Raw genomic sequence first — 25,074 nt, 5'->3', positions numbered from 1 at the left:
CAACAAACTAATAAACCAACAAACCGACTAACAAACACATTTTCGTATTTATAATAAGGGTACTGATTTTTTAGAGTGTAATAAACGTGATGTACAAGGAATGGCTTGGCGGATGGTCCAGCCTTCTAACGGGGCAGTTAGCAGACTCAGTACTAAGAGATAACGTGATAAAACATGTTGATACTGTTGTATCGGACTGGAGGTGAGCGTTTCTTATGTTTATTGTTTTGTAACTAGCTGATGCCCCCGACTTCGTTCACGTGAATTTAGGTTTTTAAAAATCTCGTGGGAACTCTTTGATTTTCCGGGATAAAAAGTAGCCTATGTCACTCTCCAGATCTTTATCTATACCCATGCAAAAAATAGCGTCAGTCCGTTGCAGCGTTGCGACGTGATTGAAGGACAAACCAACAAACAAACACACTTTCGCATTTATAATACGCTCTACATCTCTCTCTTACACTGGCTAAGTGTAGTGTCACAGAGTAAGGAATAAGGGTGACTAATCAACATTGAGCTATGCTGCGCTCAGCTGTGCTCAGCTAAATTAACTTTCTGGTGCTATTTTTTTTTCTACAAACAACATTGAGCTGTGCGACTGCGACAGCGCGACATGCGTGCGCACAAGCCTTTACATCCCGGGGAAGGACAGAGGCTCTTTTTTATCCCGGAAAATAAAGAATTACTAACCCTGTACTTACCCTGAAGTGCCAGCCGTAGCCTAGTCTAATAATCCATGTTATGTCCGTGCCATTCGCGCACTCGATCGACTTGCTTACTTTGTAATAATTTTATTTCTACCCACTTTGTTTTGTATAAAGTCGCAGTTGATTTGTGGATAAGATACCTACTGTAAATTTGTTAAATTTCTCATGTAAGATAAGATTGCCTAAATTCACGCGGACAAAGTCGCAGGCATCTACAATAAACAACTACTTCAATTTTCAGGCTCACGCGGCTAACATCAAAACAAAAAATACTCCTCTATAATCTGCTAGAAAGCAGTATGTCACTGTGTCCACAACAAATCAAATCATGCGTTAGAATGATTCTAACACAACACGGCGACCCTGATAAAGTTAGACAAGTTTTGACTGACTGCGAAAGTTGCAGTAAAGAGTTTAGACATTTGAACGAATTGTGTTTCAATTGTTTGTCTGATTGCTTCGACAAAATTCACCACTTGTCTGTAATGGATGTAATTAGAGCATTTTCTGAAGCCGCAAACCAGATAAAAGATGGCGACGAATGGGCGGATTTGAAGAAGGCGAGACGACATCCTGTCATACTTATTGTGGATGAGGTAAATTTTCTGAATCTTAATCCATACAAGGGCGTTTGTGCACTCATCCCTACTCTAATTCGTATCCGTAATTCTTCGAAGTGGCCGTCATACAAATACGTACTCATTCGATTCGTATTTTTACGGAATCCGTGATTTCACGGCTGACTGCACAAGCGCCCTGATACTCTAACTTGTCGGAGTTATGTGCGTTTTTAAGAAATTAAATATCACTGGCTTTAACGGTGAAGGGAAACATTGTGAGGAAATCTGCATGCCTGAGAGTTCCACATACATGTTCTCAAAGGCGTGTGAAGTCTGCCAATCCGCACTTGGCCAGGGTGGTGGACTATGGCCAAACTCTTCTCATAGTGAGAGGAGACCTGTGCTCTGTAATAAGCCGGCGACGCGCGACGGGTTGATCTATGCTATTATTTTAATTAAAGCGAAAGTGTGCCTGCCTGTCTGTCTGATAGCTTTTCACTGTCCATCCGATTAACCGATTTTGAAGGAATTTGGTACAACGGATAAATTACATTGTGAGTATGGACGTATTTAGGCTATTTTTTAATCAAAAAGTTCCTACTGGATTCTTAAAAAACCTAAATCAATGTGGATGAAGTCGTGGGTATCATCTATTTGGTACAGAGATAGCTTTCATCCTGGAGAACAAAGGATACTTTCCATCCCGGAAAATCAAAGAGTTCCCTTTGGACTTTTGAAAAACTTAAAATCGCACGGACGAAGTCGCAGGCATCATCTAGTAGATTAGAAATATTGATGCAAAATGCAATCTTACAAGCTTCTTTTGAAAGGCAAAAATATTTTTTTCATTCGAAAATGTGACATCATAAAAAAATTGTAACACGAAACTTGCCGGTAACTCAAATCTATATAATTGATGAATACTTAGTAGACTGCAAACCACGTCCTCATATTTGGCAAACTTTCCTTTTGCTTTTCAATCATTGTGGTGCCTTGAATGTAGTCCATTCGCTAATTTTGACTTTCACATCAACAGCAGTCGTGGCCGAGCGGTTAAGGCGTCTGACTAGAAATCAGATTCCCTCTGGGAGCGTAGGTTCGAATCCTACCGACTGCGGATTTATTTTTGATTAAATTCTTAACTTTTTTTTAAATTAACAAATGAAAAATTTCGTAAATCTTGTATAATATTTAATGGAAATTATCGATTTTTTTGAAGCAATAAAATTGTAATGATCATTTTATAATACGTGTGTTTCGTCAAATCAGATGCAATTGACGATTCAAACTGGTTCGGAATAATCTTTGTACCGATTAGAACCAACAATAACTCTACAGTTGCTCTTTTCGAAGATTCGATTTACAATATGTATTATGAAAATAAAATGCTCTTTTATAATTTACATTATCTTCGATTGTGTAACGTGCTTTTGTTTGAGTTTGCGCCTTGTAAAATTCTAAAGTTTTAAGATATCAAGGATACTATTTAATTTCCAGTCGTTCGTTCGCCATTTTTATTTAAAAATAACACCCCGATTGCCATCTCACTCTGTCGCGGACTGTAGGTACAACTGGGGATGTGTGGCACAATGAAGGAATAAACGTTTTTTTTAAAAAAATCTGAAAACCGCGAATTTAGGGCTAGATCACACAAAAAAAAATTGTGATCACGAACTAATAATTAGTATTTTCAACTTTCGGAGTGAGTTACTATATCAAGTGGGGTATCATATGAAAGGTCTTCACCTGTACATTCTAAAACAGATTTTTATTGATTTTTATACATCATAGTTTTTGAATTATCGTGCAAAATGTCGAAAAAATACGACTGTAGTACGGAACCCTCTTTGCGCGAGCCTGACTCGCACTTGGCCGGTTTTTTTCTTTCTTTTTTCACGTTTCTTTCAGATGTTAGACACATTTCCGTGGGAAACTCTGCCCATATTAGCCCAACAGCCTGTGTCGCGTATAGAGAACGTGCACTTCTTGTACAGCCTGTACAAAGAGCATCAAGACAGAATCGTCGACGGATACTTTGCTGCCGAGTGTAATGTCGGGCGATATGTTGTAAATCCGGGTAAGTGTTCTTACAAGAAAACCGGCACTTTGTTAACAACAGGACTAAGGCTGAGATCTAGAGAGCTTCCTATGACTTTGTTCAGACCCAAGTTTCAGTTAAATAAATAAATAACTTTTATTTCAGGCATAAGTACACCCATAATTGTGTGTTAGTACAGTACCCGTAGTACAAGATTTTACGTCTCACCAAACCAAACCAAATTCGAGAGTCGAAATACTTCCGCGTTGCAGTAAACTGGATCTTAAATGCCTTGTTTTAAAGCTCAAGTTTGTCTACACTTCTACAGCCAGCGCTCCAAGCGGAAACATTGCGAAATTAAAATCAGTGGCATTGAATATTTGATGAGATGAGGATCTCCGCGGCCGCGCACCGGAGCGGACGTGTCGAGACGATATCGCGTCTCTGTGCCGGTTTGCGTTCCCCCCGCTCCCCGCGCCCCGCCCGCTGTTCGTTGTACTCGCTCGGTCCGATCGCCGCGGCTTGAGGAAGCGCCCGGGCGCTTTGCGTGTGAGCAAATCTACCTGCCTGCAACGTGACGCGCGGAATTTCTGCACGTTTTTAATTATAAAAACCCTGTAGAATCCAATAAAGCTGCCATTACCCTACCATCACCTGTGGGTGCGGTTTCTTTCCTTTGTTACTCTCGCTCGCGGGCGCCTCGTGCTGGGCCTCCCACCTGGGTTTCACCTGGCTAGGGTTGCACGCGCCGAGAGAGTGGCATAAGTACCGCACCTACACCTAAGGTAGCACTTTTTTACTAGACGACTACTAGAATACATCTGACCAACGATCAAACCTGCTGTGCGATACAGTATGTCTGAGTGTGGGAATTCCCCACCGCTAGACCAACGGACCAAGAGGAGGATAGCCCGGACTGGTATCCCACGGTCGATCGTTCAACGTAACATCGCTGACCGGCCGGCCGCCGCGCTGCTACCGGTAGATTCTCCTCTCTGTAGCACAGTACAAGCTGAAGAACCTAAAGAGGTCAGCACGGAAGTTGTGGTTGCCTTCGCATCCAATGTAGCTGAGCCTACATTGGGCGCAGAAGTTGTCAAGCACTCCAAATCTGCGATCTCTGCCCAGGATGATAAACACCCATCTCCACAGCAGCCAAAAACGTACGCTGCAGCACCGAAGAGAGTAATCCAACGCATTGCTCCTTCGGCATCGTCATCACCTGAACGTTCTAACGAAGAACGCGGTGTTATAGTTATACCTACATCTGGCGATGAGTTGGTGAAGCGTCCCCGGCCAGATACCTCGTCCTCCAGCGCATCCGACGAGCAGGAGGACAAACGAGTTAAGCTGAGTCACGCTTTCACTTGCCTACCGCCTCAACAACCACCCGAGAACGACGCATCTACTGAGCCATCAAGCCCAGTGAGACGCCACTCACCGCCCCGCCCCGCAAGTACCCCACCGTCGGAGACAGGCTTTCGCACGGGGCACGAGTTGGACGCCTATGCCTCCACGCATCGCACTGCATGCCCAGAACTAACTCACGCACATTCTGCGGAAATAATAGCGCACATGTCCCGTTCGCACTCCGCTCAGTCGATGGCCCATCTAGAGTCCGTAAGCTGGCCGAAGGATTCGACTAGCTACATGGGTCTCGCAACACCAACGAGTCACACCCATATGGAAGTGTCTGAGCCGACATCTCCACAGCCCAGTACCTCGTATGCCGCAGCCGTCGCGGCACCACGTGCACCGCGCCGCTCGCCACCCCCGGCTGCACCGCGCCGTACACCACTGCCCGCTGACCCAGCCGCCGCCACCGACCCGCCGCAACCCACGACGCGGTCCGACTACCCGCCCTTGGTTGTGGAATGCCTTCCGAACTGGACAAAGCACTTCAAGGCCCTAGGCGAGATGCTAGGATATGCACCTAACGCAAAACCGCTAGGACGTGGTGTGCGGTTTTTACCGAAATCCGCAGAAGAGTTCCGGGCTGTACAGCGATACCTAACCCAAGCCACTACCCAAGATAGTACCATTTCTTGGTACTGTTACAGCCCGGCCACAGAAATACCATCAAAAGTGGCGATTCGAGGACTTCCATTGGAGACACCCACTGATGAGGTTGTCGCGGCACTTCGCGCACTGGGCTTCCCGGCTGAAGCCGCGCGAGCCATCCCACCTCCGCGTGGCAAACATGGCTGCACGTATTACGTGCGGCTGGCACACATGTCGCAAGATGAGCTCCGAGATCTTTACGCCATCACTGAGCTCCTATATATGCCTCAAGTAACAGTAGAAGCCTGGCGAGGAGGGAGCAAGCCTCCGCAGTGCCACCGTTGTCAAGTCTTTGGCCATAACTCAGCCAACTGCTTCAGACCCTTCCGTTGCGTTCGATGCGCGGGTGAACACCCTGTCCGAGACTGCCAAAGGTCTAGGGAGGAAGCACCCACCTGTGCAAACTGTGGCCAAAATCACGCTGCTAATGACCGTCGGTGCGCGTTCTTTAAGAGAGAGGCAAGAAGGAGAGGCATCGCCATTCTTCCGGCCCCGCCGCGTGCTCCAACTAGGCGTCAACAACAACAGCAGAGGACCGCAACAGCCCCCGCACCTACCGCCGCGCCTCCTGGCGCGCCGCCAACTATCACTGCACAACCAGTCAACGCCACATCATCAGCTGCCCATGCTGCGCCAACTCTAGCGGCAACCGCAAACCCACCAACTGAACGTGGTCAACCCTTGCGCGGTAAAAAGAGGCGAAGGAATCGTGCGCCTCGCCCACGTCGCGCCTCACCAGCGGCAGCTTCAACGCCTCAACCGAGGCAAACAAGGCAAGACACCACTACTCAAGAAGCTTCCCAAATGCCTACCCGGGTGACCGCTACAACGCAAGAACCCGCCATAGCACCAACTCCAGTCCATACCCGGGCCGAGACACCTGCGGAAATTTCGGAGCAAATACATGCTCAACGCACTGTTCCGAGATCCACACAGTTGCCCACTCAACCAACCACCGCCGCCCCACGCCCCGTTCGTCAGCCCGCTCAAGATTCATCTGACACTCCTACCACTGCTCAACGAAACCAGGGGGAAGTGCAGACCAACCCGGACATCATGGCCATCGTCCGGGTTGTAGTGGAGGCACTCATGACTGGGTGGACGGCCTACCTACAGGGACAGGGCGCAATACCAGCAATCACGGCAGGAATGGCAGTTCTTACGCGTCTCCATTCTTGCTAAGGATCCTGTATTGGAACCCAGGCGGCATTCGAGGTCACATCCGCGAGCTCACTACTCTCGCCCAGTCGCAGGATGTCCATGTTATCCTCCTGGGTGAGACAAAGCTCGCGGAACACGTGGAGCTCCGAATACCGAACTTCTTCGTGTACCGGCGCGATGAAGTCTCTCCCCGGGGCTACGCCTATAGAGGAACGGCAGCCCTGGTCCGCAGAGACTTAGTACACGAAGAATTAGAACACGCACCATATAGATCTCTACGCACGCAGGGAGTGCGTGTTCACGCTGGAGATAAGGAGCTCAATCTATATGCCGCCTACAGACCACCAAACGAGGCATTCTGCAGCACCGATGTCCACACAATCCTCGAGTCGCAAATCCCCACACTAGTCGTGGGCGACTTAAACGCGAAGCACCAAGCATGGGGCTCGCGTCTCAACACCACGGCTGGAAGGATGCTACTCGAGGACAGCGAACGCCACCACTACGGTGTATTGGGTCCAGGAGCGCTGACCAATATACCCTCAGACCACCGCCAGCAGCCGGACGTCCTGGACATCGTGCTGCACTACCAGCTTGATCACCCCATCAGTGTCGAGCCCATGTACGAGCTCGACACTGAGCACCTACCAATACTGGTCACTCTCAATCTCCAGCGCGACTTCACCATACCGCGTCCTCCCAGAATTAAAACAAACTGGGAGAAATACGCCGTTGCGCTGTCAGAGTTCGAGCTCGCAGGACCCATCTCCAACCCAGCTGATGTTGACCGCGCCGCCTGCACCATCACGGCAGCCATTCAACAGGCCAAAAACGAGGCCACCACCATCATGCCTCATACAGGGCGACGGGACCTGCTACCGAGCTCGCTCCGGGACAAGCTCGAGAAGAAGCGTGCCCTACGCAAACTATGGGCGCGTACTCGCTGTCCGAGAGTCAAGCGTGACCTCAACCGTCTTGCACAGGAAGTGTCGCAAGCGCTCGTCGCACGCGAAGATGAAGAATGGGAGAAAACCATCGACGCTGCGTCTGAGTCTGAAACAACGCTGTACCACCTGTGCAAGACACTAACCGGATCAGACTCGCCCGTTTACCCTCTTCTAGACAGTCAGGGTAGACGAAAATACTCCCCCATAGACCGAGCGGAGATTATGGCGGAATACATGGAGAGACAATTTACCCCCAACCCACCGGCCAATAACGACACCGCGACCAGACACTATGCGGCGATCAACCAACAACTTGAGGATTTCCTGTCGGCCCAGATACCTTCTCTCCGGGGAGACCAATTCATCTCCCCGTCTGAGCTGAGGAAGGTCGTCTTCCGACTCCCTAAAAGGAAGGCGCCAGGTGACGACGGGATCCAGATCGCCGCACTACAGCAACTGCCTAAAAGAGTTCTCGTGGCACTGACGAGGCTTTTTAATGGGGTACTCCGTACTTCTCACTTCCCGGAGTCCTGGAAATTGGGGAAAATTATAACCATCCCCAAACCGGGAAAGGACCGCCGTCTTCCAGGAAGCTACCGACCTATAACCCTTCTGCCGCACATCGCCAAGCTGTTCGAGCGTCTATTACTGCGAAGGCTCGCCCCGCACTTACAACCACGGGCCGAGCAGTTTGGCTTTCGCAGTAATCACTCAACGACGCTCCAGCTGGCGAGAGGACTCAACTTTATCGCCAGTGAGAAAAACAGAGGCTACTGCACTGTCGGGGTCTTTCTCGACATAGAGAAGGCCTTCGACCGAGTGTGGCACGCTGGACTCCTGGCGAAGCTCCTCTCCACCAATCTACCACCCGCAATTGTGCGGCTGGTAGCCTCATTCCTGGAAGGCAGGTCCTTCTACGTATCCGTAGAAGGTGCGGACTCCCAGCCGCGCCCGATACGAGCAGGAGTACCACAAGGCAGCTGCTTGTCCCCGTGTCTGTACGCGGTGTACACAGACGACATCCCTACCCTCGCCGAACATTTGCGCGAGGGGGAGGAAGACGTGCTGTTGTCGCTTTATGCTGACGACAGCGCGTATCTCGCGTCGTCATACCATCAGATCATCGCTACCAATCGCATGCAACGTCTGCTGGATTTGCTTCCGGATTGGCTGGATAAGTGGAAAATGGCAGTCAACGTGGGGAAGACTGCCGCGATCCTGTTCGGCATCCGGAAGCCTTTACGTCAGCTCCAACTGCGAGGGCAGGGCATAGAGTGGCAGACTTCGGTGTGCTACTTGGGGTGTCGCATCGACAATAACCTGAGCATGATCCCCACTGTGAACCACGCCGTGGATCATGCCAAGGCTGCCACGTCGATGCTGTACCAGATCCTCACCTCAAGCCTCTCACTGAAGACAAAGCTCCGGATTTACGGAGCCTATGTCCGCTCACGTCTGACGTACGCGGCTCCTGCCTGGTATGCTCTCTGTTCAGAACACCAGAAGAGCCGCTTACAAATCCAGCAGAACAAGTGCCTACGCATGATCGTAGGAGCGCCGAGGTACGTGAGGAATGATGTCATTCATCGCGACCTCAAGACGCCCACCGTGGAGGAGTACGTCCGTACACTTGCGCGGCGCATGTTTGCGCGCGCGGACTACGGACCTTACACACACCTTCACGGCATCGCTCCGCTGACCATTCGACCACCGACCGGGCGTCCTCTGCCTCGGGAACTCCTACGATCGCCACCACTAGCGTGGCACGCAGGCGATCCTAGCGATGATGATGACGACGCGAGACCCACCGGATTTGACACTATCTCCGCGCCTATCTTCCGCAACGCGGAGATCACTACCGGACCAGACACCACCCCCGCGCGCGACGGCGACTCTATCGCCCTCAGCGCGGGGAACACAACCAGCCACGAGGCCCCAAGCCAATGATGGCGGGCCCTAGCCGGTGAAATTCCGGCTAGAAGACCAACACCGGAGTAATTGAATACCCCGCGCCTTGTCCGGGTAAGGAGGCTACGCCTCGAGGCCCGTACCCCCGCTTGGCTTTCGGCCAACCGGAGAAGACCCTGTCGTCGTCGAATATTTGACTTCAATTCAAGGCTGTTTAGGTCCATTTTACTGTAACGCGGAAGTATTTTGACTCTCGAATTTGGTTTCGTTTGGTGAGACGTAAAATCTTGTACTACGGGTACATAATACAGTTAGTACAGTTAAACGAGACAGATTTATGCCAGCGATATAATATAACGCTGTTCGTTTTAACAGTGTCTTAAGTCTAAATAAAGTCAAAGTGCGCTTTGTAGATCTCAACCTAAGACCTCGTCCAGATGGAACTAATACGCTGCAAATCGTTTCGCGCGTACGTTGTGTCCAGGAGCGTGCAACGCGCGAGCATTCATGTCGCTCCATTTCCCTTGACATTTGAACATGCTCTGGTGTTCGGGCGTAAACTGGACGCAAGCGACGCGATTTATACGTCAGTGTGTCAAAGCCAAGTTCTAATAGCGATGCTTGTGGATGCGATGTTTTGGTGTCCAGCTCCATTACTTCACCAACGCGCGTTTGAGTAGGGATGTTGACAACTAGTCAGATCAGTAACTTTTTATCAAACGTCGAAACGCAAGCTTAGTATGCGAGCTATGAAATACTGGTATGTGACGTCACAATCATTTGACGTGCTTTTTTATTTTAATCGATAATTTAAAATGGTTATAACACATAAAACTAACAACCGACGTGGGTTTTACGTATTTTGGAAGACCGTCTACTTAATAATTACTGACAAATAATTTATTTTTGATATAGGCATCATCCCTATTCACGCGAAACGATTCGCGGCGTATTCGCTCCTTCTGAACAAAGACTAAGGGGTGATAAAATCTACAGAGCGCACTCTGACTTTGCTTAGACTTAAGACAGAGTTAAAACGAGACGGATGTATATATCTCATACATAAATCTGTCCCGTTTTAATTCAATCTTAAGTCTGAGCAAAGTCAAAGTGCGCTCTATAGATCTCAGCCTTACTGCTGCCGTCGCGTCACCTGTCACTTCACGTTGTTAACGCGTTTTGCTAGTTTCAGCTCTTAACCAGCCGAATGCTTCATTTTCTAGAAAAGGACCTGGAACGTATGGAGCTACGAATGAGCTCGTTCTTGAAGTACTGGTGCGAGTCGTGGCGCGGTCACATCGGCGAGCCTCCCACGCCCGAGGAGTTTCTGGATTATCTGTCCAATTCCGATATATTCCTGTTAGTTTTTCTTTTAATTTCAATTTTACATGGAACATTATAAATTGGATGTAGGATTTATTATGTTTATACCCGGCTGAGTTTGTTGTGGGTTCTACTCAGACCTGCCCGTTTGGAATCCTCGTAGGTTTTATTTTAAGTTTATGAAGTTAATTAATCATCACCATTACAAATCCAACAATTGACAATCAAAAAGTATAATTGTTACCTATTTTGAATAAAGTATTTGTTTGACTTTGAATTAGATGAAAGCGGGATTAAAATTTCATCGAATAAATTACTTCATTTCCAAATTTACTTCACACACGCATACACACAGCCACACGCACATGCACACACACATGCATATGTTGTGAACCACCTACTAGGTATTTTTACTAGTTAATTGACATTTATTTCATATTTATATTGTAAAGCTTGCTTAAATTATTTGGTCTGTTATAATTAATAACTATTAAAGTAATCCTATTTGGCCTTATTTTAAGTCTGATATTATGTAAAATCATATTATCTGTAACGCTGTTGATTACAAATAAATGAATAAAACAAAAATAAATAAATGATGGGATCAAAGAAGAGAATTCTCTTTAAAATACAGATTATTAAAAAAGAAAGAGATTATTAAAGAGGACTTCACGAAGCGCCTATTTGACGGAGAAAAACATATCCAGTGTCACTCAAGTGTTTAGCTATAATATTTATATTTTGGTCTGCCTTTGATTACGAACTCGGCCGGTAGTAAGCACGATGCAGATTATTGTTTCAGATATTGCGGCCACGGTGACGGGTGTCACTTCGCGAAGAGCGCAGCGAACGGCGCCGGGGTGGAGGGAGCCTCAGGGTCGCGCACCGCAGCCCTGCTGTCGGGCTGCGGCTCCGTTCGCCTAAGCCGCGCGCCGGGCAGGGCGCCGCCCTCGGGGCCGCACCACCACTTGCACATCGCCTCTTGGTGAGTATATAGATGTTGCAGCACAACTATTATACGCTAAGCGTTTTTCAGAGCGTGTTCACATGACATAGCATACTCGATTGTGGGCGTAAAATACTATCATACGTATATGATCGTAATAATGTAAGGTATGCTCGACTCTTGGAACGGTTTCGTAAAAAATTGACGTGTCCTCGTGCTTTTTATGTGAACACGCACTAAAACCATTGCTTACGGCTCGGGTCTAAATTTTTGTCTTGACTGGTTGTTTCCTACATAGTATACTTTATCACGAACTAGGTTATGCTCGCGACTTCGTCTGCGTGGACTACACAAATTTCAAACCCTTATTTCACCGCCTCAGGGGTTGAATTTTCAAAAATCCTTTCTTAGCGGATGCCTACGTCATAATAGCTATCTGTATGCCAAAGTTCATCCCGATCCGTCCAGTAGTTTGAGCTGTGCGTTGATAGATCAGTCAGTCAGTCACCTTTTCCTTATATTTAGTTAAAAGCAGAAAGGAGACATTTTTATCGCGCAACTTTGTAAAATAACAATTTTTGCAGATTTTGGATCGTTGTCCATCTCAAACAAGGCTTTATTTAAAAGCTGCAACGTTTTATAATTTCAATCATATCTGTCCTAAAACAAAAAATATGCAGGCGCGCTGCCATTTAATTGTAAACACTTTGCTCATTGAACATTACGTAATCGCCCCACCGTCATTTTGAGACAATAAAAGTGAATGCGGCGGTACGAGGAGATTATTATTCGTGTGGCTCTTGCCAAGGGCACTTCTCAGTGGATACTATGTGTGTCGTACTGTAGGTTTTATTATTATCATTGTTGTTGTGACCTAATGTGGTTTCAGTTGTTAAAGGTTCAGTACTAGGTTGTGGAAAGTGATGTGATTGTGTGAATGATGGTATAGTGTGTGTTGAATAGCTGTTTATCTGGTAAGTCCTTCTTGTATCGTTCCAATTTGTATTAGACAAACGTGATGGTTGTAGTTGAGGTTAATTGAACTAAGTGTGGTGTGCTAGGTTAGCTGGTTGGTCTGGGACCGGTATGGGGATGGTTGGAGCCGGTCGCTAGGTAGGGACTTAGCTAGTGTTAGTTAGCATTGTCTACACTCATAGTAGACGTTGTTATCATGACTCATTATTATTGACGGTAGGTTAATAGTTGAGGGTAGTCTGTGATATCTCTCGTAGTGTGCAAGAATGATGTTAGTACGCCCACGAAGGCTCGGTTAATCTAAAGATTGTAATCCTGACGTATCTGGTTAACCATTACCTAAGGTTACTTTTAGTGGTTTAGTCTTCAATCTCGATCATAATAACATACTTCTGGTGCTGACGAGCCTATATCAGAAGTTGTACCGGGTGTTAAAAAAGATTAATTATGATAGAAATGAGTGAAATGAAACTGCGTAAATAGCACACGGTAGGATTTAATAATATAAAATGTTGGTACAGAAAACTACCGCGGCTTAGCTCGTAGGTCGGCACACAAAATTTGTAGGGTCGTGGTGTTACGTTGATTTCGGCCTTTGCCCTAGCGGCAGTAATGTGTACTCCCCTTGTGTTGACGGCCTCGTAGATGGTGTGAGGCCGGGAGTTCGATGTCAGCAGATGTTGCCGTGGGTACCCGACGGTGCTGACTAGATGATGGAGTTTGCTGGTGGGGTTTAAACCCGCCTTTAAATCCAAACTTCGCCCCTGGAAATGATAACCAAGGTGGGTTATCCTCTGGCATATAAATTTCCATTCTGGAATCGAACCCGGGTCCGTGTCGAACACAGAAGGTAAGTACTTCGACATGACAGAATTGCCGGTGTGGCGATATCAGAACGGAGATTACAATGATTTGGCTAAATAAACGGCTGAAGGCCCAAAATATTGAAAATAATGAAATTATTCACAAAAATATAAAAAAGAGGGTTGTCAAAATAATTTTACAATGATGATGCAATCTAGATTGAAAATTACTAATGAATCGGCAAATAAACTACGCTAATCGATAATGCAAAGGTTGAAATTAACTACTAAGGTTATGATTATTAAAATAAGCAAGTAGAATAATCGAAATTTGAAAAAATAACTAAGTATGAAACGTGGTGAAAAAAATGACAATGAAACAATTACGATTTACATGTTTGAGTACCATCCAAAACTTACCCGTAAACGGGAGCGTAAGAGCACTGCATAATATATTTAAATTAAAGAAAACATTTCGATAACGCACATTTTAAAGGCGTCGCGTCCACCATAAAAAAAGGTGGACGCAACAAAAAAAAACTTACACACCCAGCGTCAAGACGCGCCGGGTGCATAATGGCGGTCTGTCAATCAAACCAACTTCAAGACGTTCTATTCGACCTGAAGTATAAAACAAGCAACAGCAAAGATTGCGTTTGGAAATGGGTGTTGCTATTTGCAACGCCTAAATTTAATAACACAGTGTATATGAATTTAAAAAAATACAAAATTACGTTTAAAAATATGATTTATAATAATAAATTAGATAAAATTATAATATAAATAATAAATTCATGTAACGCTTCGTTACATTACCCCCCTTCGCACGTAAGGATTTTATTTTAAAAATAAAATCCGTACTTATAAATTAAATTTACTTTCCTTTAATTCCCAATCATACATTTCATACAACCTTTCAAAAATCATAGCCTTTCGCACCTTTCATATCCTTGTAATTATTCTTCAACTACCATAAATGGAGTCATGTACCTACTGCGGTCTATGACTCTGTCCCACTAACATAAAATAATAAAGTCATATGCCTAATACGGCTTATGACTCTTTGGTAAAGAAAGCAAAAATAACCTTAAGGCTGAGAGACAATGTAGCTAGCAAATAATAATAATATATCAATAAAAGTAAAAATAAATACTAGATTCTATAATTATAATGTACTTATATAACGTACTTACACATTCATTACATAAAATAAAATAAATCAATATAATAGGTAGGTACTAGAATATTATTTTTATAATATACAACAAAATAAGTAATATAATATTACAAATACACAAAAAAAATATTTACTATTTATAAACCGAAAAAAAAATTATGGTAAAGTTGTGGATGGCACAAAAAAATAGTTATAAAAATACTCCGTTCTGTTACAATCAATTTAACAGAACGCCTTGGTTTGATGTTAATAAAGGATAAATATAAGTAAACAAGTTGCAAAATAAAAAAAAATTTGAAACAAAAAAAAAACTAACAAAAAAAATATTATGCAACTGGTGTGAACGCAGCTTTATAATTGCAACGTATGTACTAATACGTAGGTACCTGCAAACTTGAACAAAATTAGTTACAAAAATACCTAACTATTAGCGCAAGGTGGGTACTAGGACGTACACAACTCTTAATAATAACATTAGGTAATTTAAGTAGTGTAAGGCAACGTGTAGGCATTGTACACGACAGTGGGGCGCGGGGGTGCCGCCAAGCATTTCCCCGTGACCGCCGCAGGCGCGTCCCGCTCCTCCGTCTGCCCCTCAGTACTCCCATGTTCGACAACGTGCACGCACGCAAGACAGCGAGCTCGTCACGAGCCCTGCCGCGTTAACATTATTTACCTCGTGCCTATGTAATTCAAATGATTGTTATTTGCAATATACTTTTATTTTATGTGAGCCAAGCATTTTATTAGCTCATAGTGGCGCCTAAACGTGGAGCACGAGGAAAGAACATTCAATCGGGAGTACATACATACCTACCTTTGTGTGGTTTCGTGGAATCGCGTTCGTTCGATTTTTTCCGTCGCGCTACTTGTGGCCAACGTCAACGGACATTTTGTTACGATCCATGAACACTGCCGTGCTAAAGTGAGGTCAACTCAATAGACGTTTTACGTAACGAACGGGGATACCTATCGCGTCGAGTTAATTACATCGCGTACGAGAGGTCCGTCGCGCTTCTGGGAAGCCAACGGCCATTTTGGGTGATTGTGAAGCGACACATCGCTACCTAACCCTACTACGACGCGATGACGACGCGCAGCAAGACCCGGACGGAGTCGAAAAACGAAGGGATGGCCAGCCCGGATGACCGGGAGCAAGAAGTAGAAGATCTCATCGGAAGCGCGACCCGGGAGTCGCCTTCTGCACTGATGATAACGGAGAGCCAGCTCGCCGCACTCATCCGAGGGATCTCGGGGGGAAATATCAGCACGCCGCCCGCGCCGCCGCCATGCGGGACGTTCGCGAAGTGTTCGGCTCGCTTCGCGGGGAGTTTGCCGCGCGATCCCGACGTGCTAGAAGCTTTCATCGATGCAGTCGAGGTGTATAAGGACTGCACTAACGTCTCCGATGAACACGCTCTGCGAGGCCTACCCATGCTTCTCACTGGTGAGGCAGCTGTCTGGTGGCAAGGCGTGAAGGCAACAACAACCACGTGGGCCGCTGCGATAGAGTGTCTACGAGGCATGTTCGGCGCACCACGAGCTCCATACAAGATCTTCCGTGACGTTTTCGCCGCCGAGCAACAGGACAGCGAGCGTGCCGACGTGTTCGTCGCGCGCACTCGTGCGATGCTTTCGAAACTTCCGTACAACCTCGAGGACCACATCCAAGTAGACATGTGTTATGGACTTTTACATAAACGCGTGCGTAAACGGTTGAAGCGTGAGGAATGCGTAAGTACTGAGGGGTTGTTACGTAGGGCTAGGGAAGTCGAAGAAAACATAGAAGAATTAGTAAATGTAAGTAGTAAACCTGTTTCAAAGAACTCTTCTCATAATAATAATATGGAAAGTTTGCCTAGTACTAGTCACGCTGACAAGGTAACTATTAAACCACGGCAGAGTCGCCCCAAGTGCAGCTTTTGTCATATTTTTGGGCATGTAGTGTCAGAATGCCGTAGGTTAAAAGACAAAGAGAAAGAAAAATCTGAATCAAGCTCTAAGAGCGACAGTAGTAGTGCGTTGCGGTGTTATGGATGTGGCCAGCTAGGGGTAGTGAGATCTCGGTGCACTACCTGCAGGGCTGCCAGTAACAATAATAAAGCAGGCGATAAACAAGTGGATTTTCACAGCTTTTCAGAAGTCAACGAACCTACTTCTGCACCGGCTCGCCCCGTGGTGCGGGTGAGCGCCGCGGGCCGAGCAGGCGTCGCCATGCTGGATACCGGAGCGACGCACTGCATCGCCAGCCCGGGACTGCATCACATCCTGCTGGATGCAGGGGTGCAGTTCTACGAGTCGCAACGATCAGTGAGACTCGCTGATGGGACTCGCCGGGTGAGTAGAATTTTCACCGGTGACACAGAACTCGAATTGGGAGGCCGCGATTTGCCCATTACCTTTATGGTACTACCTGATGCTGCCGATGCTAGAACTTTACTCGGCCTTGACTTTATTACTCAGGCAGGCATAATAGTTGATGCGCCTCAACAAGTCTGGTACTTTAGTGACTCTCCGAGTACCAAGTATGATTTTGTTACATACCACTTACCATCTAAAAACGATGACCACTCACCATCGCAAAATGATGAACTTCTCGCTTTAAATAATGATCAGTCTGTCTACCTTAGAGATGAAGAGGGTACTAAGCTTACTAGTGACCAGAGGTCCCAGCTGGATCAGCTGCTGTCCAAGTATGCCGACGTGTTCGCAGCTGACGGCCCGCCTACCGAGTACGCTATGCACTGCATTAAGGTGAAGAAGGGTCAACAACCTATTGCGTCACCACCCTATAGAATGTCTGCAGGTAAGAAGGAGATATTAGAAAAGGAGCTGCAAAAGTTACTCGAGCAGGACATAATAGAAGAATGCGAATCACCATGGGCTGCAAACGTTGTTTTAGTAGGAAAGAAAGATGGAGGAGTGCGCTTATGCGTAGACTATAGGAAGCTTAATTCAGTCACCGAACCCGACCGGTATCCACTTCCTCGGATGGAAGATATCCTTCACGAGGCAAAGGCGAGCAACTACATGTCAACTCTTGACCTTCGCTCGGGATACTTTCAGGCTTTAGTACAGCCTGAAGATCGGGATAAGACTGCGTTTGTCACGCCGTTAGGGACTTATAGGTTCAAACGAATGCCGATGGGTCTGAGGAACTCGGGCGCTACCTTTCAAAGGTTGATGGACCGTTTTAAATCCAACCTACAGGATATCAATATATGGGCTTACCTTGATGATTTGTGCTTACTTTCAGACTCATACGAGAAGCACCTGGAAGACCTGGAGGCTGTTTTTCAACGCCTGCGGATGTTCAAGCTGCGCGTCCATCGAGGGAAAAGCTGTTTCGCTAGAGACTCCATAAGATTTTTGGGGCATGTGATAGTGCCAGGCGGCTTGTCCACGGACTGCCAGAAAGTGACCGCCATCGCAGCCATGACCTCACCACTAAATCTTAAGCATCTCAAGAGCTTCATTCAAGCCGCAAGTTGGTTCCGGCGTTTCATCCCTAACTTTGCTGCTACAGCCAAACCGCTGACGGATCTGCTGAAGAAGGCCAGCACCTGGCGATGGGAGCAACCCCAGCAAGATGCATTCGAACAGTTAAAGGTAAAACTTACATCTGCACCTATATTACGACAAGCTGATGGCACAAAACCCTACTCGCTGTACACTGATAGTAGTGGCTACGCCCTCGGGGCTGCTTTGATGCAAGGGGAGGGGCCTGACGAACGTCCAATCGAATACGCCAGCCGCCTACTCAATAGCGCCGAGAAAAACTACACGACGACGGAGAGAGAAGCGCTCGCGGTTGTATGGGCGGTGCAGAAATTTAGAGGATATATAGAAGGATCGACAGTACGTGTGATGACCGACCACCAACCGCTGAAATGGCTCATGAGCTTGAAATCGCCGAGTGGTCGTCTAGCACGCTGGGCGCTGTCGCTACAAGAGTATAATCTTGAGATAAATTATACACCAGGTAAAAAGAACGTTATCGCCGATGCACTATCGCGTCCATCGTGCGCTAACGATGATGCGTGCGATTTCTGTTATACTATCGTGGATATGCCCACGCGAAACCCGGCAGATATCAGAGAGAACCAGATGAAAGATCTTGAAGTCAAGAAAGTTATAGACGACATGGAATCGAACGATCCCTTTAAAGCGCGAATGTGGTCCGATAAAGGCTACGTCATGTCAGACGGCATTCTGTACAGGTGCTCAGCCGACGACGAGGACGTCGAGCAGCCCTGCCTCGTGGTGCCGCAGCACGAGCGCGCGCGCGCCCTCGCCGACCTGCACGACGCACCGACCGCTGGTCACTTTGGTGTCGAGCGCACCTTGGAACGTCTGAGAGCCAGATACTACTGGCCAGGCATGAGAGCCCAGGTAGCTGACTACATCAAGCGATGCGTTCCCTGTCAGAGATATAAAGTGGATACCCGGAAACCAGCTGGCCTAGTACAGACGCCAGCTACGGCGAGAAGGTTCGAAGTCATATCTATCGACTTGTTTGGTCCTCTCCCTGAGACCCAAGAAGGGAATCGCTGGATCTTTATAGTAGAAGATGTATGTAGTCGGTGGGTCGAGCTGTTCGCACTTAAAGCTGCTACGAGCGCAGAGTGTGCTAAAATTCTCATCAACGAAATTTACTTTAGGTACGGGACGAGCCGCCGGGTGATTTCCGATAACGGAGTCCAATTCATCAGTGACGTGATGCAGCAGGCGTGCCACGCCATGGGAGTCACCCAGGCACTCACCCCACTCTATCACCCGCAAAGTAACCCAATTGAGAGGAAGAATCGAGACCTCAAGCCACAGCTCGCTATATTAGTCGGCCGAGATCACACCTCGTGGGATACTCACCTCGCCGCTATCCGCTTTGCGATGAACTCAGCTGTGACTGCCAGTACCGGATTCTCACCTGCTTATCTCACCTTCGGGCGGGAACTCCGAGCTCCTAGCGATGCCACCACCGACGTCCGCGCCATTTTAGAAGAAGACAATTTCGTCCCTAGCTTTACGCCTTACCTGAAAAAGATGGCTAATGTACTAGCCCAAGCCAGAGATGTGCATGAACGCGCGCAAGCGGAATCAAAGAAGTACGCAGATGATGGGCGACGGCCGGCGCCTTTGTATAAGGAGGGTGATTTGGTCCTGCTGAAGACCCACGGCTCCAACGACGCTGCCAGAGGGCAAACGCCGAAACTACTGCCGCGTCGCGACGGCCCGTACCGCGTGCGCCAGGTGTGCGGTCCTGCTACTTTCCAGCTGGAGAAAATCAGCGATCAGGAGGTTATTGGTAAGTACCACTCGTCTGATCTTACTCCCTTCGTTGGTCACATCCAAGCGCCGCTTCAGGAAAAGCGTAAACGGGGCCGCCCCCGTAAGTTAGGTGCTAGTCCTATTGGTACCATGCTACCACCAGGACTATAGGGGGGAGATGTAAGGCAACGTGTAGGCATTGTACGCGACAGTGGGGCGCGGGGGTGCCGCCAAGCATTTCCCCGTGACCGCCGCAGGCGCGTCCCGCTCCTCCGTCTGCCCCTCAGTACTCCCATGTTCGACAACGTGCACGCACGCAAGACAGCGAGCTCGTCACGAGCCCTGCCGCGTTAACATTATTTACCTCGTGCCTATGTAATTCAAATGATTGTTATTTGCAATATACTTTTATTTTATGTGAGCCAAGCATTTTATTAGCTCATAGTAGCAATTATAAGTACCTAGGTACAATAATTATGAATGTTTACTAACACATACTTTATAGATTTTAAACAAAAAGAAATGCAAAAACACCTGACAAATAATGCGAAGGTGGGTACTAATACGTACACAACTTCTGAAACATTAGGTAGGTATGTATGCAAAAATTATATGATAAGAATTACGGAGGTTATAATGTAAAATTGCTGCTATCACCTCAGTTGCTGCAAACCAAAAAAATTAAAGCGTTTTACATAACAAACACGCACCGTACAAAACTATCACTATACCACTAAGGAAAAGCAGAAATCAACCACGTGAAAGGCGCCAGTGTACCGGGTGTTAAAAAAGATTAATTATGATAGAAATGAGTGAAATGAAACTGCGTAAATAGCACACGGTAGGATTTAATAATATAAAATGTTGGTACAGAAAACTACCGCGGCTTAGCTCGTAGGTCGGCACACAAAATTTGTAGGGTCGTGGTGTTACGTTGATTTCGGCCTTTGCCCTAGCGGCAGTAATGTGTACTCCCCTTGTGTTGACGGCCTCGTAGATGGTGTGAGGCCGGGAGTTCGATGTCAGCAGATGTTGCCGTGGGTACCCGACGGTGCTGACTAGATGATGGAGTTTGCTGGTGGGGTTTAAACCCGCCTTTAAATCCAAACTTCGCCCCTGGAAATGATAACCAAGGTGGGTTATCCTCTGGCATATAAATTTCCATTCTGGAATCGAACCCGGGTCCGTGTCGAACACAGAAGGTAAGTACTTCGACATGACAGAATTGCCGGTGTGGCGATATCAGAACGGAGATTACAATGATTTGGCTAAATAAACGGCTGAAGGCCCAAAATATTGAAAATAATGAAATTATTCACAAAAATATAAAAAAGAGGGTTGTCAATATAATTTTACAATGATGATGCAATCTAGATTGAAAATTACTAATGAATTGGCAAATAAACTACGCTAATCGATAATGCAAAGGTTGAAATTAACTACTAAGGTTATGATTATTTAAATAAGCAAGTAGAATAATCGAAATTTGAAAAAATAACTAAGTATGAAACGTGGTGAAAAAAATGACAATGAAACAATTACGATTTACATGTTTGAGTACCATCCAAAACTTACCCGTAAACGGGAGCGTAAGAGCACTGCATAATATATTTAAATTAAAGAAAACATTTCGATAACGCACATTTTAAAGGCGTCGCGTCCACCATAAAAAAAGGTGGACGCAACAAAAAAAAACTTACACACCCAGCGTCAAGACGCGCCGGGTGCATAATGGCGGTCTGTCAATCAAACCAACTTCAAGTCGTTCTATTCGACCTGAAGTATAAAACAAGCAACAGCAAAGATTGCGTTTGGAAATGGGTGTTGCTATTTGCAACGCCTAAATTTAATAACACAGTGTATATGAATTTAAAAAAATACAAAATTACGTTTAAAAATATGATTTATAATAATAAATTAGATAAAATTATAATATAAATAATAAATTCATGTAACGCTTCGTTACAAAGTGGGATTACCCACACTAAGCCCACATGAGATTACCCACACTAAGCCCACATGGGATTACCCGCAGTTGCGTTAAATTCAATTTAAAGTTAAATTTAGCTCCCGTTTTTTTAATTAATGCATCCTGTAAAAAGGTTGATCATTTTCGTAACCAAACCGATGGCATAACCATGAGCTTGTTTTGTATATTGGAAATTGTATAAAAGGCTTTGTTATGATCGACGAATCATACTTTACTGATAAGACTTTAGATCAATTTTAAAACGGAATTTATTCCGTTGTGCCCACGAAAGGTTGATATTGAGGTTATGAACACATCTATGTAAAACACGCTTAAGTCATGAAGTTTCTCACCAAGATACCCGCAATTTAAATTCGCAGGTTAAGACTATAAAAAGTAGTCTTAGTCATAGTACTTTCCAATCACGCTGTTTACTGTGTGAAAAATTATGATCACAAACTGTACCTACTGTACAAAAAGTTAAAACTTATCGAAAATCTAGTACAGTAATTTTCAGACTACCCGCAAATCTCAGCCAGTTGTTATAAAAACAAATTTTGATGCAGTTCAGTGTTCTTTTTGTAAAAGAGTAACCGTAATGTAGGTAGATGAGTTTTTGCTGAACAATTATTTTTGCCACGAGATAACAAATTGAGTTTCCCGACATAAGATTAGAAATCAATCTTCATGTGGTGTTAGATCATTGTATGAATAGGTAGACCTGTCGTAATAAGGACAGATAAAGACAGAAGGAGTTATGTTATAGTAAGTTCATGAGTCTATCCTGGTAAGGAAGTGTCCTTCCAGATGTTATGGAGTTTATCCTGGTGGGAGTGTCGTCCGGGCCAGACTCGTAAGAGTTGGTTGAGGGGACACACTTCTTCCAGATGGTGTGAGTTTATCCTGGTAAGAGTGTCGTCCGGGCCAGACTCGTGAGAGTTGGTTGAGGGGACACACTTCTTCCAGATGGTGTGAGTTTATCCTGGTAAGAGTGTCGTCCGGGCCAGACTCGTAAGAGTTGGTTGAGGGGACACACTTCTTCCAGATGGTGTGAGTTTATCCTGGTAAGAGTGTCGTCCGGGCCAGACTCGTGAGAGTTGGTTGAGGGGACACACTGCTTCCAGATGTTATGAGTCTAGCCTGGTTGAGGGGTGTCGTCCGGGCCACGCTCAAAAGAGCTGGTTGAAGGGACACACTTGCTCAGTCCAGATGATAGTTGATCCTGGTCGAATAGAACTGCGGCTTGTAGTACTTGATGATTGGAAATTGTGCGCGCTTGATCATACTAGCGCCCGAGGACGGTCGCATATCAGAATGGCCGTGATGGTGCTAGTCACACACTCCGTAGTCGTGTTAGATGATGGTATAAGATCATGGACCCAAACATACAACCAACAAAAAAAAAACTTTTTGTTTGTAAAGTTTAATTAGATGACATCGAGTTTCTTGCTGGTTCTTCTCGCTAGGTCGTGGCGTTCCGAACCAGTGGTGGATTTGATTTAGAAGTTCTAAAAAAAAAAAGTTTAGATAGTTAATTGATTTAGAAGTTGCAATAGCAATTGAGCTCCAATCAAATGAAGTGCAAGGAATGTAGTCAGGATGGAAGAGCGATAAATGATTTTGTGGTTATGGTTTTGTCCTCACATGCTTTGTAATACTTGGCGTACGAGGACGTACGCATGTCAGAATGGCCGTGCAGGCGCGCTGCCATTTAATTGTAAACACTTTGCTCATTGAACATTACGTAATCGCCCCACCGTCATTTTGAGACAATAAAAGTGAATGCGGCGGTACGAGGAGATTATTATTCGTGTGGCTCTTGCCAAGGGCACTTCTCAGTGGATACTATGTGTGTCGTACTGTAGGTTTTATTATTATCATTGTTGTTGTGACCTAATGTGGTTTCAGTTGTTAAAGGTTCAGTACTAGGTTGTGGAAAGTGATGTGATTGTGTGAATGATGGTATAGTGTGTGTTGAATAGCTGTTTATCTGGTAAGTCCTTCTTGTATCGTTCCAATTTGTATTAGACAAACGTGATGGTTGTAGTTGAGGTTAATTGAACTAAGTGTGGTGTGCTAGGTTAGCTGGTTGGTCTGGGACCGGTATGGGGATGGTTGGAGCCGGTCGCTAGGTAGGGACTTAGCTAGTGTTAGTTAGCATTGTCTACACTCATAGTAGACGTTGTTATCATGACTCATTATTATTGACGGTAGGTTAATAGTTGAGGGTAGTCTGTGATATCTCTCGTAGTGTGCAAGAATGATGTTAGTACGCCCACGAAGGCTCGGTTAATCTAAAGATTGTAATCCTGACGTATCTGGTTAACCATTACCTAAGGTTACTTTTAGTGGTTTAGTCTTCAATCTCGATCATAATAACATACTTCTGGTGCTGACGAGCCTATAAATATTAGAAAAAAACTCAAAAATAAAAAATAACCTTTACCCCCAGTATTTGCAGTATAATGTTCATTTTCAGTCCAATCGTGATTGGCATGCTCTGGGAAGTGACGGACTTGGAAGTGGACAAGGTAGTGAGCACACTGCTGTCCCTCTACGTGCCATCTGATGCACCCGTGGATTGGAAGCATGTAGGGAAGGCGAAATGGAGTCAGGGGATAATCGGTAAATATTTTTAGGGTTCCGTACCAAGTGTGTAAAACGGGGCGCTATTATTAAGACTCCGCTGTCCGTTCGTCTGTCTGTCCGCGTGTTACAAGGCTGTATCTCATGAACCGTGATATTGTATGTAGGGTAGGGTAGTTCGCTACTGCCTATGGCAGCTCGAACTTCATCTTTCGCAGCAGCGCAGTTGGGTTGAAGTATCGACAAATAAAAACATCAAATTAATCGTGGTTTATGTACCCGTTATCTACATTAAAATATATCGTAAACCACGAAATAAGCTTAAAATCATTAGTGTTTTTAATATTTTGTATATTTCAGTGAGTTTGTATAATTACAATGATATTGTATAATTTCAGTGATTTTGTATAATTTCAGACACGAACGTGGACATAAAGGGCCAGTTCCACCCGGAGCGCGATCTGCTTATGGCTGTGAGCCGCGCGCGTACCGCCACCATCTTCACGATGATCGCCAGCAGCCTGGTGGCGCGCGGCCTGCCCGTCAGGATACGTGGCAAGTGAGCTCCTCTGTTCATCTATGTTGCAGTCACCTCCTTGATGGCTGAAGCTGTTGTATAGACATCTGTAGATCTTCCGTCAGGTG

General features: G+C 45.9%; 1 protein-coding gene and 1 non-coding gene across 2 annotated transcripts in view; both read left to right on the top strand.

Annotated features, from left to right (window-relative positions):
• Sse (extra spindle pole bodies like 1, separase) overlaps nt 1-25,074 on the top strand; it is a 29,920-nt gene that overhangs the window by 4,151 nt on the left and 695 nt on the right. Inside the window, exons 7-13 of the mRNA XM_034971910.2 lie at nt 75-202; nt 949-1,303; nt 3,176-3,344; nt 10,606-10,741; nt 11,508-11,690; nt 24,323-24,468; nt 24,847-24,988. Of these exons, the coding sequence (XP_034827801.2) occupies nt 75-202; nt 949-1,303; nt 3,176-3,344; nt 10,606-10,741; nt 11,508-11,690; nt 24,323-24,468; nt 24,847-24,988 (1,259 nt within the window). The remainder of the gene's footprint in view (nt 1-74; nt 203-948; nt 1,304-3,175; nt 3,345-10,605; nt 10,742-11,507; nt 11,691-24,322; nt 24,469-24,846; nt 24,989-25,074) is intronic.
• Nucleotides 2,303-2,384, top strand: TRNAS-AGA (transfer RNA serine (anticodon AGA)). Its single transcript has one exon. It is a non-coding gene; the product is annotated as a tRNA-Ser (tRNA).

The sequence above is a fragment of the Maniola hyperantus genome, chromosome 9, assembly GCF_902806685.2.
Source record: "Maniola hyperantus chromosome 9, iAphHyp1.2, whole genome shotgun sequence".
NCBI classification, from domain to species: Eukaryota; Metazoa; Arthropoda; class Insecta; order Lepidoptera; family Nymphalidae; genus Maniola; species Maniola hyperantus.
The sequence above is the reverse complement of the archived record's forward strand: the minus strand, read 5'-3'. Positions and strand labels throughout refer to the sequence as shown.